This window comes from Hyposmocoma kahamanoa, unplaced genomic scaffold (genome assembly GCF_003589595.1).
Source record: "Hyposmocoma kahamanoa isolate Upper Pololo Valley unplaced genomic scaffold, ASM358959v1 66, whole genome shotgun sequence".
In the NCBI taxonomy this organism is placed as follows: Eukaryota; Metazoa; Arthropoda; class Insecta; order Lepidoptera; family Cosmopterigidae; genus Hyposmocoma; species Hyposmocoma kahamanoa.
In genome coordinates this window covers 15,130,422-15,152,402 of record NW_020653854.1, presented here as the reverse complement: position 1 = coordinate 15,152,402, position 21,981 = coordinate 15,130,422, and the positions used below count along the sequence as shown (strand labels likewise).

At 35.5% G+C, this 21,981-nt stretch overlaps 1 protein-coding gene across 1 annotated transcript in view; it reads right to left on the bottom strand.

Moving 5' to 3' along the window:
• LOC113231841 (acid sphingomyelinase-like phosphodiesterase 3a) overlaps positions 1 to 21,981 on the bottom strand; it is an 87,170-nt gene that overhangs the window by 6,601 nt on the left and 58,588 nt on the right. Inside the window, exons 3-6 of the mRNA XM_026466376.1 lie at positions 18,174 to 18,333; positions 17,112 to 17,314; positions 15,891 to 16,048; positions 1,558 to 1,732 (exon numbers count right to left, since the gene is read on the bottom strand). Coding sequence (XP_026322161.1) covers positions 1,558 to 1,732; positions 15,891 to 16,048; positions 17,112 to 17,314; positions 18,174 to 18,333 — 696 coding nt within the window. The remainder of the gene's footprint in view (positions 1 to 1,557; positions 1,733 to 15,890; positions 16,049 to 17,111; positions 17,315 to 18,173; positions 18,334 to 21,981) is intronic.

Genomic DNA, 21,981 nt, shown 5'->3' with positions numbered 1-21,981 from the left:
TGGATACAAACTATACTATTAATACAATTAAACGCACGACTTGATCGTAAGCAGCAAAACAATTTCAACACACTGCATTTCAAATATAGAATGTATTTATGGCATTAACGTTATATTACAAGTCTCATCGTTATATACATTCTCACAGGTACCTTGTAATAAAAAAGTTCCATCAAACGTAGCTGCTTATTATAATTTACAACTTTTACAAATTAATAACTTTAATTTAGCGAAAAAGTAATTTAGTGATTTGAACTGTCACGATTTTCAGGGACTCATTGGACTTTCTTCGAGACCATGGATGTTGCAATACGTCCGAAACGTCGAGGTAAATAAAATATGTTTTGTACATGATTAAGTAAATAATAAAGTAATTTAGTTTCCGATTATTGACTGACTGGAATCTAATATTTTTATGGTGAACTTAAGCGTGAAACACACAGAGAGCGGGTGCGGGCTGGGCGCGGGTGAGGTCGAGAACGAGACAGGTCTAATTCCGTGCGCCCGTCCCGAGTCCGCGCTCGGTGTGTTGTCGTTCATATAATATCTATATGACAAGCTAGTATGACCACCAATAAACGGCCTAAATACACGGAATTAGACCCGCTACGGTCCCGAAGGGTACGGGTCGGTAACAGCACTCTGTGTGTTTCGCGTTTAAGGTCAAAATAGAGTGGATAAACGAATTAATTGCAATCAACTTTATTATTACGTTATTATTTCACCGCCGGCTGAGCGAATTGACAACAAAGAATTGTAACATTTCTTATTGACTTAAACAACGATAAGGTTGTTTCCCTCAACGACTCCCTTACGGTCTTTCCACCGCCGACGCGAGACGAGACGAGGCGAACGAGGATTGAAATTTGTATGGCAAAATTTCAGTTCCCTCCTACCGCATCATCGATGGAAATGGTCTGACGAGGATGTGTAAGGCGAGAATTGACAAATGTGTTGATGTATAATATTGAATCGTATTGCTGCCTGTATAGAGTATGTATTAACTCTGAAACCGAAATACGATTTCTCTTCACGAGCTCGCGATGGATTTTTATATATTATTCAAAATTGTGGGGTACGCACGATTACAGATTTTTTTAAAAGATGGCTTCATCTGATTTTTCTTTTATGAATGATACCATGCCGGACTGCCACGCAGAGGTCCCAGGTTCGATTCCCGGGCCGGGAGAAATATTTGTATAGCCTACATTTATTTCTCTCGTAACTTTGCATGTAATTTGTGTTTGTCTATATGTGTGTCCTTGGCACCCGCGACACAGGGTTTCCCTAGTGCGGGACTATGTTGAGTGTGTGCGTTATTATTTATTTATTAATGATAATAATAATTTACGGGACATGTTACTTCAGCTACGTGTTTATAGCTAAACGAACTGTACAGCACTCTTCACTATACATAATCACAGCGCGAGCTCGCGATTAATATCTACCACGAGCTCGCGATAGCTATTAACGGCAATTTTTGTAGGCCGGCGAGATTTCAATTTTCGTCTCGCCTCACCTGTGGAATAGCACCCATACTCTGACATGTGTATTTACCATGGTCATAGAACACGCGAAAAGTGTCAGCGTGCAAATGTCCGAAGAACTGCCCTGCGATGATCCTTGCGTACTTCCGTATCATATTTAGGTATCGCGCGTTTGCATCAGCAGAGTACGCATCGTACGCGACTCTGGAGTCCGACCCTGGAGCCGCGTGCCCTACTATGTACACCTGGGGACAAAACAAGTAACTAATTAATTAGTATTTGCATCCTGAAAAGCCAGAGTATCATGACATATTATATACAATAAAATAATAATAATTTAACTAAATGACAGGGACATGTCCAGATTTGTAAGACAGGCATGTCATGTACGTATGTATGTATGTTTTAGTTTTGATTTTAATCAGAGGCAGTGTCACGTGCCTTAACATGTGACCAAAACGCAAATTAGTTTTTCGTAGGAAATATCAAATGAAAATAATAAATAATTTATTTTCTGATAACAGTCAATAACAAACATTAATGTACGTAACTATACCAAAAATGAAGTAGTAAATACTTGTTAAAAAAGTAGGAATCTCATTAATATAATCTAATAGACTTCTCGATATTTTACTTTAAAATAGCTTTTAGCTACCAAAATCTCAAAAAAGCCTGTAAGGTAAGCGTTCCATTCTTTGATGGGAAACAATGGGATTGTTCAACTTTCTATAATGTTGAATATTGTTAGCCAATGAATTGATAAACAATGAAAGTCGTTTGCGGAACAATAGGAAAATAAATATTTAAATTGAATTTAAATCCCCTGGCTTTGCGCCACAGGGCAAAAACAAATTGAATTCCTAACTCTCACGTGACACAATATAACCTATTTTAGCCGGAAAACACTACTCTCAGATTGGAATAAATATACGCTAGAACTACGCAAGAACATTTTTCATATTATGACATATTATATGAACAATATTTGTTTCTGATAAATTCTTGAAATCGCGCTTGAAGCGGACCATTATTATATACCATCTATAACACTTTACTTTCTCGAGACCTCGCATCAATATTACATAGTTTATTAATCAGAGTACGTTTGACATTCAATGGGGAGACCTTATAACTTATTCTGAACATGAATAAAACTACTAGGTAACATTAAACATTATTTTTTTACGTTCTTAATTACTATTTCTTTAACATTCTTTGAGTTTTACCTATATGTCCTCAATTTTACTTAATTCAACAATAAACTTACAGATTGCCGCCATTATCTTTCATTTTGTCACCAGCTCGAATGTCCTAGCGTTCTCATTTTACATACTTTGCGTTAGTGCAAATGATAAAAATAGGTGAAAACGTTTGCTTTTAAAAAATGCTATCGTTTATGTCAGCTGTTTGTTTTAAAAAACATCTTAGCACCAGAAATAAATAAAAAATACTTTTTCTACTCCTGTACTTTAATGTGTCAATTATAATTTCATAAACCATAATATATCATAAAGGCGCTCTTTTTAGTTTGAATCAAATTCTGTTGTCTATGATACACGCCAACGAGCAGAAAAATTTAAAGTGCTGTTCACAGAACCATAATTAGTTTCGAAAAAAGAAAGTCGCATTTTTGGTAATTAAAATATCAATTAGGACGCTACTCAAATGCTCTGCCTCCTGCATTAAATTGGCCTAAATGTCTTGCAACCGGGCCATAAATCTTTATAAAAATATATTAATAATATAACGCACACACTCGACTTAGCCCCGCACTAGGGAAACCCTGTGTCGCGGGTGCATGGACACACACATAGTCAATTACACCCAAACTCACGAGAGAAATTAATGTAGGCCATGCAAATATTTCTCCTGGCCCGGGAATCGAACCCGGGACCTCTGCATAGCAGTCGCCGTATGGTACCGTATGGTAGGTATGGTAGCCGTTCTGCCACGAAGGCAGTTATTGGTTAAAATATATGCAGTACTTGGCCAGTTCTATTCTATCTCTTTGGTTTCTTGTTCTGAAGCGTTTGTTTGTTTGGTTTGTCTAAATATATGAAGAGGCTATATGGTGGAACCTTTGCCTACCCTAATAAATGGGATATTTTTTTTTTAAATGCGTTTGTTGTCATGGATTGTTAACAATACATGCATTAAATGTTGGTTCTAATTCGTATTTTTATTTACTTGTGAAAAAAGGATTGTATGCAATCATTATATAATTAGTTCTTTTAAATTTCGTACCTATTACTTAGGCCCAAAGCCTCGTAGCCTAAACACGGTTCTCGACTTTAAGAACCCTCATTATGCAACGATTGCATAAAATATTATTTCTAAAGAGAAACTAAAGAGGTACACAATTCGTTACTTGTGTTAAACGTCACGTTGCATAATATGTTAAGACTACAACTGAAAGTAACTTGTTACGGCGTAGTTGCACCAATGTCTACGAGACGCAAGCAACGCCTACGAGAAAAAATAATTCCCCATGAACTAGGTAACAAAAAAATAATAACACAAAAAAGGACACCAATGTTTACTGAACCGGAATGAGAATCTTGACAAATGCTTGGCATTATTTTTTCCCCTTAAACCCAAGCCGTAGTTCATAATTTCCGCCAACAATGCACTTAAATAATAACAAAAGGCAGTCGTAACACAATATAAACATACAACTAATTCTCGTCCGTGCGGCTTTCCCTCCAACGTTCCATTGTATTTACCGCTTCCCTGTCCGTATCAAATCACATTACTTCTGTAGAGCATCACAGACTAAGTAACTATCAGTTGATCACACGTTTAAATGTAATGTGAACAATTGGATGAATATTTGTCACTCAATCACATTAAAATGTGTTGATAGATTTGAATATAATTTTGAAGAGAGATATTAAAAATGCTAATAAAATCGTAAGAAAAAGTGGGCGAAATACGAGGGCGTTGAAGGAACAAAAAGATTGAGCTAAGGGAATAACAAATGTTGGACGCACGATGCATGACCAAACAACTTATTAAGTTTATTGTGTTATTATGGGCTAGGTTCGATTGCAACAAATTGACAACAGTTTGTCAGTTTGTCAGTTTGCAGTTATAGTTTACATGTTTATTTTTATTGAGGATTTTTGAAAATTTTTCTTTTCTGTAAAAAACTGTATAATTTATGGCAACATAATATTCAGGTGGAAGTTATAATAATAATATTAATAGCTTTATTTCTGACCTTAAACAACAGTAAAAACTTAAATATTAGCCTCCTTCTTATACAATTTCTATTTATTTTTATTTTAACTATGTATTAGTATTTTCCTTACAAGTATGGAGATAGATAGCTAAAATATTATTTGTAGGTATTTATTATATACCGTGTATTTTGCTGCTGTTCTATATAAGGACCGCTTTTTCAGCGGTAAAAGCATCCTCCAGCTCCTTATACTTTTCTCGGTCTCTAGCGGCTCTACTTTATACTTTGCCAGCTACTCTTACGATGTCATCACACCATCTTTTATGTGGTCTTCCAGGTTTTACGCTTTCCATGTATTGGGTACCAATTGTACTGCCATTATGTCTCTTCATTGTAGATCATTGGAAGGTTATAATACACTGTTTGTTAATATACAGACAAGATTTGATTACAAGTATACAGTCTCTATATTTTAATAAATAAAACTTAATACCAATCAAGTAATCATTGTTTATTTTAGTCTTTCGTTTTAGTTTATTTTTGCCTATCGTCATGTCTATTTTTATATACTTAATGGAACATTAATAATCTCATGACGTAGTTCATTATAAGTACGCAAATCTCTTGACAATTGTAGTCTGTGTCATCATATCGCAGTTGTTACCATTTGTAACCGTAAGTTATTGCGGCCTATTGCAATTATTCATATAGCTAACACGGAAATTCATATCATTGTGTACAACATAGCGTATTATATTCATTGCAACTATATTGCTAAACTGTAAAATAAAGTTGTCAATGGTTTATTTCAGCTCATGGTAACAGCTATGTTTTGCATTTTATTAGACCGATACGCTTTATCTGGGACGATATCGTATAAATTGTGACGCTAGTTTCTATGCAATGATGATGGTAATTGACAATTGAAAAAGACAAAAAAAAAAGAACTTTTGCTGGAGAAGAATCAGAGGCAGTTCTGTAGGTATCTCAATAAGAGAGAGTACGGGTACTACCCTCTACTGTACTCATACAAATATGTTTTAGTTATGGTAGGGTGTGAGACATTAGAGTTTAGGCGAAAAAGAAATCTATTCATACATTGCAATAAGATTGTATAAGTGATATAGTAGTACTTCAATCTATTCGTTTGTTTGTGCCTCAAAATTATACGCGATTATGTGTTTGGCTCCGACTTCAACTATTTGCATCCCCAGACGGTGTTCGCACGAACCACGCCCGCAACTCCCCCACACCTCAAACCTTTGCCTTGCTCAATAGTCTCTTGGACGTGGTCCATGATGCCGATGTCAGAGAACAAAAAGTAAAGAGAACGGACACTCTCCGCCCCTCTTTAGCTTTAAATACCGCACCACGCCCCGCACATTGCCGGTCACGTTGACTGAACGACAACAAGGCTGCCAGCGAGCCGCTTTCGTGCGAAGACGGCTTTGATATTTGAATAAAATTTTCATTTATTCATTATGAAACTTGTACGTTAATATAAAACATCATTTTACGTTACTATTTATAATGGTGGTGAATTGTGCTGTGTACGACTGTTTATCATCATTTTCCGAAAGATGAAACGAAGTAAGTAAAAAAAACTTATGTCTGATTCAGTTATTGTTTGCTTCATTTATTTACTGCAGAGTACTATGTGTATGTATAAAAAATACAGATTTATTATATCAATATAATGAGACGCCATGACTTCGTGAACTAGTAGACAAGGGTTCTCGAATTTTCAATTCATTTTGCCGATAAATATTACGCAAATAGCGAATATACCTAATTAATGATGATCAACTTGGACACGCAATTTCAAATACCTTGGTTACCTTATTTAAAGGTGCCCAAAATATAACATTTTAAGTGCTTTTAATGTATGATTTTTTTTAATCTTCAATATTACTCTAGTTAGTGAATTTATGAAAAATATGATATTATATCGACATAAATAGACATGTGTAATTATTAGGATTCTGAATTCTATTAATAGAATCATAGATAATAGATTCGCGTTAGCATTTTCGCTATGTTGCCGCTCTGATCACGTAACGTAATATTACAAGAAAGTGATGAGTAACCCTGCCACTTCACGCACACATTTGCGAGTGTGCAGCTAGCGCCTTGCTGTATGTAGTAGTAGTAGGTAAATAATTTTCGACCGTTGTATGGAGTATCCGGGGTGTGCCGATGTGCTCACCGACAAGTTATCAAAACCAATATGTAATTTTGTCATATTTTTGAATAGCTACTTGACGTGATCGTAGAGTGTACTTAACATTATTGATTATTTGATAGTTTTATTTTCTTTCTGTCTCATTGTTCACATTGTAATTTTATTTATTGAGTTGTACTTATGACTTGCATTGTATATTTTTAAATAAATAAGTTCATTTGATGTAATTATTAATACAAATTGAACACAAAGAAAAGTTCCTTCGATCTGATAGAACTCGAGCCTGCGTCTGTATGCCAATTAGTAAAGCGTAAATCGTGATATTCAATAAAATCAATATTACAATTCATTTGTTTCGTGCCTATGTATACCTAACAGAAACTCCAGCATAAACATCAGCAGTGAGCACGAGAAGCATTGAGTATATAACCAGAAATAAAGACGAAATGTCATTTAGCTTGTTTAAAAACTGTTCTACCAAATCATTACTGTGTCAACTGTGCTCCGATTGACCAACCCGAATTTGAAACAGTTGACGGTTATCGTCAATTGTTTCACTTCTTAACTTGAGCTTTGCTGTAATGGACGAAAATTGCAAAATTACATATTTAATATTTAATTATCGATGAATAGTAATTTTGTTTGTTTTGTAATTAGATGTGTTGCTGTTTTTCCCACACCACCGAATGGAACAGCCCCCCATTATTAGAGATATTATCTTTATTACAATAAATACAGAATATTTTTAGAAGTACGGAGACGTATACACAGATAATCTTTTTTGGCGCTGTACTATTTCAGTTTTCTAATTTATGATTTCAGCGCAAACGAGAGTTGATATTTAAAAGTGATATAAGGCCCATTTACCTAATAAGTTGCCAGGGATGGATGGCCCCTACTTCGTCTCTATTTGTGGTTATACTCGTATACTCGATGGCGAGAAGTATCTGTTAATATCATTAAAACAGTGATCTCAAATATCTCTTAAACTTTGAAACGCGCCCTCTAGTGAGTGACCATGACACTGATTTTAATAGGTTTATTCCACAGGAATCCTATTATAGGCTGATGCGTTTAATGTGAATTGTGTATTGTTAATATATATGAAATTGTATAAACGAAATTGTGACGCTGAAATAGGTCTGGACAGGCCACGTAATGGGGTTAAGTAATCCCCCAGTAATCACGTAACTCGAGAGATGGGCCGGAATACTCACGCAACCGGTATACCTTGAGTATGTCGCATAGAGCAGACCCGTGAAATACATGTTGATCTCGAACCGTTTAACCTGAATTCTTTATATACTTATTGATGAAATAATATGCCATATACAATGGGATTAATTAGTGATATATAAGTAAGTATTAATCAAAATAAGAAATAAGTCACTGTTTCAGCTACTACTTCATCATTTGATGCAAATCGGTGAAAATCAGATAAAAGAAGTCTAATGGGGCCAAATCTGTTAAATACGGGAGTTGTGGTAAAAGTTCGTATAATAATTCGACAAGTTGATGAGAAACGAAATACTCGAAAGTCCGCTTTCAACAACTTCAAAATCTTCTGTCTTCATTTTCATCTACCATCATTATTTCAATTTTTTTTTTGTATTTTAGCGATAATTTTTTAAAACTGACGGTCAATTGCTTAGTAAGGAGTTCTAAATTTAAAAAAAAATCCGAAAAATAATTTCGTTTCACCTTTTATTCACGTATTTATCAAATCGCCCTCGTATATGAAGGACCGATGTTAACGAGCGAACAATTATAATATTAGGTATGTATTGGAATGATATATTTAAATAGAAGTTATAAAAACACAAAATAACGCCCTGGCAACCCGGTGACTAACGAAGATTTGAATTACTCGTTGTTGTCAGCGAGTCACTGCTCCAGACAGTTGCCAACATCATACTTAAGGCAACTGGCTCACTGACCAATCACGATTTGAGGATTGAACTTACAGGTTAAATCCGAATCCTCTGCACTGCTGCCTTCAGCACTAAGCAAGTGATACTCTATAAGTGATGCTGTACCTAAGGACATTAAAACGTTACCAAATATAGTCTGAAAATAGACTTAATGTATGGTTTAAAGACAAAAGTTATTAAAAAATGACTGATTTCTTAGATAAATGTTGACATAAAATTAACTATATATATAGGAAATGAAACTATTTTCCCGGATTTAAATCGCGTATATTTGTTTTTTCAAACAAACCGACGCTTCGGGCCCTTTACAGGTCCCATGGTCACGGTTGACTGAGGTGGTACAGTCTTCAACCAGTTATGTCTAAAATTAATGCAAACCGGTTCCGGCAAGTCGGTTTGTTTGAAAAAACACATATACGCGATTTAAATTCGGAAAAATAGTTTCATTTCCTATGTGTAACAATCGCGAAAACCTAAGAACTCGATAACTATATATAATCAAACTTGATATTATTATGTATAACAGTGGTGAGGTGTCCATATTACTCGACTCCCACCGGCTTGTCTAAAATATTCCGCTAAGTTAACCTGTGAAATGAAGTGAACTGGTCTCTTGTGTGCTAATAAGTGTTGTGTTTAAATGTCACCAATACCCCTTTTTAACGAGAAAAAAATTTTTGTTAAAGTATTTTTTTTTCAAAAACTTAAAGCTTCGGCTTTACCAAGGAAAATTTTCACTCGTCACTGATGTATAATATTTAATTTTGTGTGACATTGACAACTATTTTACCAATATATTAAGTAATTAACTAATTATTCCCTATGCATGTTCAATGATATCATTATAATTCAATAATTTAAAGTAAATAATAAAATATAATAATAAATATTGGACATCATATACGTTCGCTCTAAATCTCAAAGTAAGTAATTAAAGCATTTGAGTTATAGACATTGAAAACATCGACTGTACCACAAGCGCCCAAACCGAGACAATATAGAAAAGTTAGTTTCTACATTGACCCAGCCGGAAATCGATCCCAGGACCTCAGAGATGGCGACACCGTGAAAACCGGTACGCAAGCTACTCGACCACGCAGGACGTGAGTCGTAAGTACAAAAAGCACATGTCTAGTCAGTTAAAATATATGTTGTAATATACAACTACGTTTACTATGTTTTAAGCAAATAAAATTTCACTTGAAGTGATAGTAAACCGTGCATCATCAACCTATTTATACGTCCCACTGCTGGGCACGGGTCTCCTCTCAGGCGAGAGCTTTAATCCATACTCCGCCATATTGGTCAAATGCAGGTTGGGGACTTCACACGTTTTCCGAGGGTTGTGAACCTTCGCGACGTGCAGGTTTCATGGCGATGTTTTTCTTCACCGAAAAGGTCATGGTAAATTTCACAGACTCTTGAGAGGCGGTAGATCAAATTATTACGCAACCACGGCTTTGTAAAATACTGTTTTTGTAAGTAAACTAGGAAATTAAGGCAACGACACCTCGCTTCCATACGTTCTAGTAACTATTTAACTGCCTCCGTGGCCGAACGGTTACCATGCCGGACTGCCACGCAGAGGCCCCAGGTTCGATTCCCGGGCCGGGAGAAATATTTGTATGGCCTACATTTATTTCTCTCGTGAGTTTGGGTGTAATTTGTGGTTGTCTATGTGTGTGTCCATGGTATCCGCGACACAGGGTTTCCCTAGTGCGGGGCTATGTTGAGTGTGTGCGTTATTATGTTATTATTATTACTACCAACCTGCCTCATCCATTTTGCTTCATAAATCAGGTCAATATAGTACCTACTACGATATAAGACAATACCTTTGTTAGCAATACCTATTGTAAGAGAACAAATAATGCATATCTATTCATTTGATAACCATTCATAGTCGATCGTTATCTAATTTCGTATATCGAATCTCTTTGATGTACGATTTTACTAGTAAATTCTCATTTGGTGAACTCGGTGACCCGGTTAGCACTGTTGTCGTTAGATGAGGAGGCCCCGGGTTCGATTCACGGTAGGACTGACTTGAGAAACGAATCTTCAGTTTTTTTATGGTGATACGCGATACGCCTGTCCATAGCGGTAGCGATGCCACTCAGAGCTTTACTGCGAAAACATTCGCGTCGTGTAACTGGGCGCTTACCGTTTTAAAACCGGAACGCAGCAATGCTCACATTATCGCTTGGCAGACGAAACGAACTCTTTTACAAGGAGCTCTACTGCTAATAGTAGCGGTATGTACAGTTGACCCGATCGGGAATCGAATGGTTTAATTAATTATTGTCGAGTTGTCTGTACTTTTGCCTTAAAGCGAATCTGTCATAAAGCGAATCTGTCATAAAGCTAATCTGTCGTAAAGCGAATCTGTCCTAAGGCGAATAAGGGATTCTGTTGTGGGTGTTCTCAATCGTATCCCCAAATTTTACTTTCGTGGCTTTGATACCTTCCTTTTTTCAACCTAACAAGTGGTGTATTACGTAATAATTGTGTAGTACGTAATTATTATTGTTACTTGTAATTAGAGAGAGATTGATTCAGGAATTACTAAATTTGTACTTTACTGACTTTATAAGGGATATCGATTTCATTGGTATGAGCCTATACTTTAAAGGTGACCAATTTCAAGTTTGTAATACGAGTCGCAGCGCGTGTGTACACTGCTACTTATAATGACTGTACAACCCAACTAAAATATATATGAACCACGCACTCACCCCCAACTTCGCCTAACATCACTCCGCCCTCGCCCACTAAGTATCGTTGCCACTGACAATATAATAACTAACAATAGAATAATAAAACAGAATCGATTGATTGCAATTCCACTGCACAAAAAGAAGGAATAAACAAAAACAAAAGGGAAATAATACAAATTGAAATAATACCATGTGTGCCCTATAGCGTACGCAAAAGAATCTTATTCAGCTAAAGCTACAATCGAGACTAGGTTGACGTTGATTGACAATAAACCCTAAAGTTGTACGAGTAACGAACATGTGTGTCGTGAAAATTATTTAAAAGGAACTACGTAAATACTTATACAGGTATGCTTTATATGACACATTGTGTTGTTGTGGTGTGTGGTTTTACATTGAAAACTTAGATAATCTTTGCAATACACACATACATACAATTGGGGGAAACGAATTCTTGATTGGCGAGGCGCTCATCGGGAAAAGCCTATGTTCAACAGTGGACTGCGATAGGCAGATCATGATACACACAGATAGAAATGTTTGCAGTGTAGTGCCTTAATTTAATAACATAATAGAACCAGTTTAATTTCCCATGTGTACAATAAAAATCTCACTCGACACGTTACTGAAATAATTTTACTATTCAAATAACAACCTGGCTTATTATTATTGATATACATAGGTTGTATACACATATATAGGTTGAACAAACAAAAGAAAGTTCCTTCGATACGGCTGGTTTCGAACGAGTACCTGTTTGCCAGACCGTGGTTAACTAGTGGAATAGGTATTTTAACAAAAAATATTAATATCGTGATAATAAAAACATGATAGAAAATAAATCTGGCTTATTTTTATGCCGACTATACCATCGCTACCATATGCCAATGCTTGGCAGGTCGACAGGTATTTCAGTGGGGTTTCGGACGTATTTTAACGTGAGAGAGCTAGTTCTTTTTATCGCCACATTGCAAGTAAGTCAATCGATCTATACAAGTTTTGAACAACGCATATTAACATTTTTGCTATAGTACACTAATATTTCTATTCGAAGATCCCAAAACTAGTGAACATTTTTTATTTATTTACTGTCTGACAGACACTTAGTACGGCCCATGGACCAATTTTCAAAGTAGGCACTAATAAAGCCACCTTACCTTTGCAAATTATAACGTAGTCTGTTATAGACTGATGCCCACTCATTAAAACAATGGAAAACATATTCTCTATCAATCTTTAATGAACTTGGAAAAAGTAAATATAGAAAGGAATGGAAAGGTTTGATTTCCATTTTATACAAAAGGCTTGTAGGAGCCACATTAAACATTCAAGCAATACCTCAGGCTAGTGGAGAGTCTTTAAATATTACTTTGAGTGGAATTCCGTATTCGATTAGAATAACGAGGTTCTAATCTGTAATTTATTAAGCCGGCACCGGCACCGGACATCCCGCAACGTTCCGCCGTACCACGAGTAAACGTAGCCTACGAAAATTATGTATGGAATATTGATATTAAGTTTGTACGAACCGTAAAGTAAGTGTAAGTTTGCGAACCTTTTTTCATTTTATCTACCGCTTGTAGTATCCAAATGACAGGAAAAGAAAAGTTTGTCACTGATGGTTACATTTTTTATCAGAAGCCATTATTATGATACCTGTATACTTTACGGGACAAATTTGAGCAGCAATAACAAACAATACGGCAAATATAGCTTGTCCGAGCATTAGTCCTTTGTAACATATAACGAGAAATTACCTCTATTATACCGACTAGTTCAATTTCACACTTCAACAATTACCCGCAAAGTATCCTGCCAGATGTAACTGCTGATAGCATCAGTCACGTGATGTGAAATAACTCTGCTTATACAAAAGATTTACTTTATGAAATAATGGAAAACGCCATGCGGGGTCATGCCCGGGCTTTAGTGGTCAACTATGTAACGAGTGAAGGACGGAAACATTTATTTATGAATGCAAATTACCTGTCAGATCGAAAGATATGACCTATTTTCTTTAATGTGCCAGACGATCACTCCAATCACCTGATCTCAGACCAGACTAGGGCATTCCTTGTGGTAGGAAGTACCAGTGCAACGGAATTCGCTCCGATGTACTACCTAAAACACCCAGACCGGATTTCATATCCTAAATAGGTCCTATATAAATTCTCATCCAGCTACCATAGTGTAAACTGTTGGGTCACCCAGGTCTAGGTCTAGACGGCAACAAATTTATAAAATAAATTTTAACATCTCTACATCAAGTTCTGAGATTACCTGAGTAAATCTAAACAACATACTTGATGAACAAACCAGCTGCAATTTTGCACACATTAAAGTTACGTAAGTAATATAGGAATCTATATAATGTTATTTATTTTATTTCATACAAAAGGCATACCAAAAAACATATTACAATTTCTCGTCAAGCTGTGAAAGCTGTTTGTTGGCGAGGTTGCACTCAAAATCACAAAACTATAGTATACCTAGTAGGAGCACACGTACATTTATCAAATCCAGTGCAGACTTTAACTAAATTTACATGCTTTCAGGAAGTATCAAATTTTAATTTTTTCGTCGAAGTGAATTTGCAAAACAATTTTTTGCCTGTCAAAAAATCTAATTTGTTAAATACAACTGGCAAAACATGTCTGTTTGTTCTTTAACCTTAATAGTTCTTTACTTTTGGACATACATATTTATTTTCACGGGCTCGCCTAGTATTGTTCCTTACGTTAATTTTAAATTCAGTTCTGTAATAGTTTTCAATAGCAGCCACATATTGAACTTTAGCTTTTACAGAAAGTATTACTCTATTTATCTTTCTACCTATCTACTACATTTCTTTCTATCGCATGCCTTCTCTATGTATGTCATTGAATTTAATTAGATAATATTTAAGATAGATGAAGCTCCGTATACATAGAGTGCGCTCACAGAACAGTCAGTTAATGTGCTATGCACTGTCTGTCATCCAGGCGACAGTATAAAATATGTATAGAATTCATCAAATCTTACAATATTTCAATTTTCTCGAAAATACATTGCATTAAGCTGTCACCAGACGACGCCCATTATTCTATATACAGCAGCATACATGCTATTTAGGTCCTTGTAAGCCATTGCGAATTAATTGATCCCTTTCTCATGCCGAAATTCAATGTTCGCGGGCAGTAATTCAAAGGATAGCGATGGGTAGTAATTATTACAGCGAAGGACGATTCAGTTGAACCTGTATTAGATACTGTCTTTGGATAACCTAAGTAAATTGGACATTTCTGTACTAAAGGATAAACCACACTATAACATAGCTTATTTACCGTTAAATTTCATTAACCCTTTTTTTGAAATTCACACTGAAAAAATTTACTTTAATCCAGAGAGTCTACCAAGATATAATCAATTACAAAATATCAAACAATCAATAAATATCGTACTGCAATCATTGTGAACGATAGGTTCATTATCGTAAGGTACAAAATCCCATTTGCTGTCAACAATAACTTTTACGATTTTCACACATTATTTGATTTTATAATATTGCCTTAATCGTGTATAAAATATATTTTGTTTATCTCGACGTTTCGGACGTGTTACAATGTCCATGACATGGGATCTCTTCGAGACCACGACATTGCAAAACGTCCGAAGGTTCCAAAAAAAATTCCCGACTTTAAAATCAAATAATATAGAATATCTTGTTTATTTCAATCATATTTTTTTCTGTGCACACAAGATATTCGGCATGAAATATTGTTACAAAATGTTATACATTAATTTTAAAAAGCAAATATTATGTAATGTTTATACCTATAACAGAATGTGTTAATGATCAATTTCACCTTAAAAGCACCTTAATGGCAGCACTTCAAATGGCAACTTGTACTTGTATTCGCTATTAAGTGTTTGATATATATACGTACTTGGAAAAATATTTGGCGTACAGACAAACATGTAAACACTGATACATATGACCACCTACAAATGGAGCCAAACAAGGAGTTAAAATATGAATATGACAATAGTGTGGATGGTTCCCTTGCGTATTTGCCTATTTGGCTCCTTTAATATGCGTGCAGAAACCAGCCAGCGCGAGGTAACGCGAGTTTGGTTTTGCTGTATTTGTCGAATAGGCAGACAAGGCGAATACTTTGTCACACATGCTATCTACACATGTTGATTGTTTGCCAAATATATCAAATTCGCAAATATAAACAGCCTTGTGAATGCCACCATGACAGGTAGCAACAGTAACTAACTACCAAGTCTAAATTAAACTGTATTAATCTCCATGGTAATGATTAAATTTTGTATTATATATAGAGCTGATTGTTAGTGTAACCTAATTGGAAAATGGAGCATTATAAAATCTATAGCTTATCGTCTTACCATCTCCTTGTTACTGGTGGCCTTCTGGAGCACCTCGTCCAGCCACTGCCACTGCTTGTCAGTGTTTACGTTTTGCGACTCCCGGGCCCCGAATAGGTTGGTGTTAAGCGCCACTATCCGTAGCTTGCTTTGCGTCTGTTCTATTGTGTAGTAACCACCTGTGTACAATATTGAGAACTGTAATTTCTAATTAAGATGCGCAGAGAGTTTTACGGTAATTTTAAAACAAATATTCTCGCGTTTGTTTGGTATCTTTACTCGGAATCTATAGAAGTGTAAAAAATAAATATTATAAATACAGACTCAGAAAGCAGCCGCACTTGCGCTGAGACAAATTTATATACATGATGAGTGTTCTTTTTATGGATATAATAAAGATGGTTATATAATAAAGGTGCCAGAACGAAAGATAAATAAAACATTTTCACGAAATTCGCGCTTTACACTTACTAAAGCTTAATCGTAACGATGACTTTGTCCGTGTTGGTAATAGGATAGGACATCTTTATTACTCAGTCGTCAGTTAGAGACATTGTGTCAATTACGAATAAAGAAGGAAGAAATATCAGCAATCTTACAATGTCAAGCAAATTTATTGGATTTTTATTACACCAGACGAATATTATTTAAAAGTCAGTTACAATTATTCTGGCTACATCATTGTCTTTAAGACGTTTTCGCAATGACAATAGACAATGGGCATGTCCCAATGACGAAATGTGTTTTGGTGTAATTACAACAAATAAAAACGAAATATAATAATACCACTATTTCATATTGTAAGCGAATGAAGGTACAGTCAACGCCCGAAGATACCTGATCCCCCAACCGACTATTTGGTTCTGTGTAAACCAGTGTGAAGATAGGTGACAATCAAACTTAACTCTTAACCTGTGAGCCGTGAAATTTATTTCGATATAACTTTATTATTGCATCATTGATGTTTTAAGAAACTTTTTAAGCCAATCTGATCTTTAGTCACTCGTACATTACATAAGTACACATTTCAAACAAAAAGCATTTCTTAACACTTTTCTGTTGAATGCATAAGAAGGCTCTCAGAACCAAAAGGTCGGCTCGGTGTTTAAGTATCTTAGGCCAATGACTGTACATAGAACAGATGATGTAAGCAGTAAAAAACGATAGACTTTTTTCCTGGTGGAAGGAAATAGTTTATTCGCCAAGCAAAGACGAGTGTACACTTAATAAAAATTATCTTACCATTTTGAAATGTTTGCAGTGCCTCTAGCGGCAACCATTTCATCCACAAATTTGTTAATTGTTCCGACGGCGACGGGTCGGAATGTCCCAGCACCGGGAATACAAAATGTGACGTGAACGTTCCTCGAAGGAGATCCGTCATGTTGCTTATAGCTTGGTACTTGTCATCCTCGTTTCCCGGAAAACGGGATGACAGGATGTCACTACAGAAACACAGAATTTTAATTACTCGCCGGAATCAATACAAAATCATAGAAAGGGTTACAGGAAATGAAACTATTTTTCCTGATTTAAATAGCATATATTTGTTTTGTCAAATAAACCAATGTTTCGAGCCTTTTACAGATTCCTTGGCCACGATTGACTGAAAAATAGTTTCATTTCCTATGTGTAACAATCGCGAAAACCTAAGAACTCGATATAGAAAGGGTTGTATATTTTGTATGGCTTTTAAAAATTCACACGTTTTTCCACCCAAAGTGTAAATTGGCGACATAGCTAAAACAATTCTGTATGGATTTTTTTAAGATTGTAGAACATTGTGTACTTTCAATTGGAAATGAAACTCTCATGATCCCGTAGTCTCATCAGTCAGCCGTGACTGTGGGGCTTGTAAAGTGCCCGACACATGGTTTTGTTTTAAAAACTATATACAAGTTTTTAGCCTGATGGTAAGCGACACGCCTGTAACAGTTTCAATGCAGCTCAAAGCTTTAAATCGCAAAAATCTATGGAAAACTGCCACTGCGTCCGTTACCATGAAACGTTAGTTGAAAAGCCTTATGTGCCAGTAATTTCACCAGTACCCTTACCGTTCAAAACTGAAACGCAATAACGCGCACATTACTGCTTAGCGGTTGAAATAGGTAAGGTGACAGTACTTCCCTGAACGAACTCTACATATATGAGTAGGTACTCCATATATGTGATTTAGATCGAAATAAGTAGTATCATTGCCAATGCGTAACAATCGCGAAAACCTAAGAAGTCGATATATCTGCATTAATAACTTTTTAAATATTTTATAGGAGCAAATATAAGACAATAACAAAGCCAACATACCCTGTCCATAACACGAACTCGACGTTTTCGGGATGCCGCGTACGCATATATCGAGCAGCCGACTCGATGAGGGCCAATGACCCGTCGCAGGAGTAGTCCCCGAACTGCCCCAGAGCTCTGTGGTGGCCGGAGCTGCCTCGTTCGTCTGCTTTTCGACATTCTGCGTCAAACGGGAGAGCTTTTACCAAACTAATAGTGGCACTATAAACCTTTTTAACATTAAACAAGTCAAGCAATTTATTAAAAAAACAAAAACCCGACTGCAAAAATATTTAGCTGGACAGAAAAAAGTTATATATAAAACTGGGCTGCATAAAAAACAACTGAAAATCACTTTGAAATATCTTTTTAAGGAACGTAATGTTATAATATTAAATTTTGAACGATAAAAACTTCGTTTTGCTTAAGAGATAGTTGCTTCTTGGACTATTTTGTAGAACTTTTAAGACCTACAATTTCGTGATACATTAATTTGATATATCTTTTTTTATCTATATATATTTATATAATAACATAACAAATAAATTATACCCCTAACCACTACTTTCATTACTTTTTTATTATAGCCAATATGACATTCCCACAATCAAGACGAATCTAACTACACCTCATATGTCAAAATCCATCAATCCAGGCTGTACAGCCATTTAGGCTGTACAGCGTAAAAAGAAATAGACATAACATACATACACTCGAAAAACATAACCCTCCTTCTGACACAGTCGGGTAAAACAGACTTGAACACAAAATGCTTCTCATGATCTCCATGAAGTCAAAGGTTAAATCAATAAAATATGATCATTTCGGGCTATAATATTGTACTTTTTCACTCACAATACGAATATCTATGAGTAGAAAGGGTGTTACAAACATATTTCAAGCGTCTAACTAATGGTAGAGGACGTTTAAAAGACAGACAGGCAGACAGGTAGACTAATGATACGAGGAGCTCCTAACTCCAAGAATATCTATCTAAATGGGATGCCAAATACAAGTGACTGTAATGCAGCAGCACGTGAAAGTTTATTTCTATGCGGTTATTCGTAATAAATAATGTTAAATTATGCGTAATATATTTACGGTTATACTACACAAAATTTATTATTTCCTTTATGGCGGCCACTAGGCTTGTACCAATGTGAGTTTTATAAGAATAATATAAAAATTATGCCGATCATCGTCAGTGTCAGATTACGACTAAAGAGGACCTATTTCACCACAACGTATTTATGCCGCTGACTTATTTCACTATTTGAGAATGTCATTCTGTGGCAATAACAACAGCTTCCTGAGTCTCATTGCATGCAGAGTTCTTTTTCATGAGCACTAGACTCGAATGAATATTAATTTATACAAAACATAATGTTAACGACATATATCACTCCTAGAATCTCTAGGAGATTATTTCTATCAAGGAAACACTAATCAAGTCTTAACTCTTTTTATTTCGTATTAATCTTACTGACCAGTACAAATTCGAATCAAGATGTGTCCTACCACAGAGAATACAAAGAAGTAGTTTTTAATCGATGTACTGAATCGAGTGTAATTGATTTATAATAATATTTCTATATTACATCGAGCAAATCGTTCAACGACCAAATTACATTATGTATTTAGTTCACCATAAGTATAGCTAACACTCGGCTAATCCTGACTAAGAACGCGACCTCGCGATTCAATTGAGTATAAGTATATAAACAAAACGAATAAATAGAAAAAAAAATCAATGCCTATGTAATATTTACTGAATTATATGAAAATGAGACAATCACACTTACGCCTACTTTACTTACGTTCACAATTATCTACTTGTAATAACTCACTCTTATAACTAAATAATTTTCTCACATCTACATCGTTCACAAATCTCTACTTGTGACGACTCACTCGTATAACTAAATCACTAACTTACATCTACACCGTTCACAACTCTTTACTTGTGACGACTCACTTTTATATTTAAATTAATTAATTAATTACATCTGTACCGTTCACAAGTCTCTCCTTGTGACGACTCACTCTTATAACTAAATTACTTACTTACATCAAACTACTTCGTTCACGAGTCTCTACTTGTGACGGCTCACTTTTATATAAACAATATTAACTTTTCATTCGTTTAATCATTATATTTCTCACATGCTCATCTTACATCTTGCGTTATTATTATAAAATAACACTTGTAAGTATATTACTCAAGGCATGTATGTTGTTATTCTGTCACTTTTTTTTTCATTCATTAGATCACTGTTCTCTAGATAACATTATTTTCTTTCTCATTAATTAACAACACTTCAATCGAGAAATCGTGAAGTAATAATAATTATGAGACTATTAAATACCTTAGGTAGGTAAGTAGATCCAATAGTTTTAACATTTCATGTTGTAAATTATGTGTAAGTAAGTATTAATGTACAAATTGTAAACTTACAGTTCATAACAATATAATGTAAGTATTTTCATTGCCTAAACCAGGGATGAATTTTGTCGATAGAGTATACGTTTCTATATATCTTACTACCATCTTGCTTGGTTATAGCGGTATCTTCAATTTCGTAACGGTCATTGCCAAGAACTTTAGAAATTCTGTAGGGTGCACTGCACTTTGGTAACAATTTTCTACTATGTCCCTGTTCTGTTCTAATATCCTTTTCAACGCGAACTAAGTCTCCGACATCATATTGCTTTGGGATTTTACGGTTCTTATCAAAACGTTCCTTTTCTTAAAACTGACTTTCTGCAATCCTATATCCCACATGAGAACGTACTTCACCAGGGTCTTGAAGATCTTGCCAATCAGCAATAACTGGGTTCATGACTCCATCGGAACTTCCGATAGTCCTGAGGCCAAACAACATCTCAGCTGGCGTATGTCCGGTTGTTTTATTAATAGTATTATTAATCGACCACTGAATCTAAGGAACAGCAACGTCCCATACATTTTCCGGCTTATTATGATTCGCAGTGGTCAATGCATCACAATGGAGCGATTAAAGCGCTCTACTTGGCCATTGGCCCTTGGTGTGGCCACTGCGTTCAATGCTTAATTTCTCTTTCAGCTATGAAATTAGAGAACTTCTTACTAGTAAAACTAGTTCCTCGATCTGTGTCGTGATACGCCAAAGATTGCAAAATAATCTATAAAAACTTGAATTGTTGTACTGGTTTTTACATTTTTTACAGGTCTGATATAAATAAATTTAGTAAACGCATCTATTATGCACAGTATGTGACAAGTCTTCTTCTTGCTCAACGGAAACGGCCCACATTGATCAGCATGAAGAATGTCGAAAGGTTTTTCAACCTTCGGTATAGGATGGAGAAAACCTTCCTTGGGCCCGGAAGGCAGTGTACCGTAAGCGTAATTTAAACAGGACTGACAGTATTTTTTTAATAAAACGTCGCATTTTCTTGAACCAGTAAACTTGACTAATCTTTTCGTAAGTTTTATCGAATTCTAGGTGCCCTGCATCATCATGGTTCATGCGAACCATCTGACGAACTTTGGCACTACCCAATTCAAATTAACGATTCCATTCTTGTGAATTCTTCTGTACAATCTTCCATTCTTTACCGTATAATTTTCGTGGATCTCAACAATATCTTTTGTGTCTGGATCATCTAAGATGGCTACGATTCTTCTCAATTCAGAGCCCTGTTCTGGAATCGTTTATAACCAAGCATCATCATCAACTTTAAAAATTTCTACTAAATCTCTTAAGTCGTCAGAAGTTGTTTGAACTGGATTACGAGATAGAGCATCCACAAGACCTATTTTTGCACCATCACGATGTTCCACCGTAAA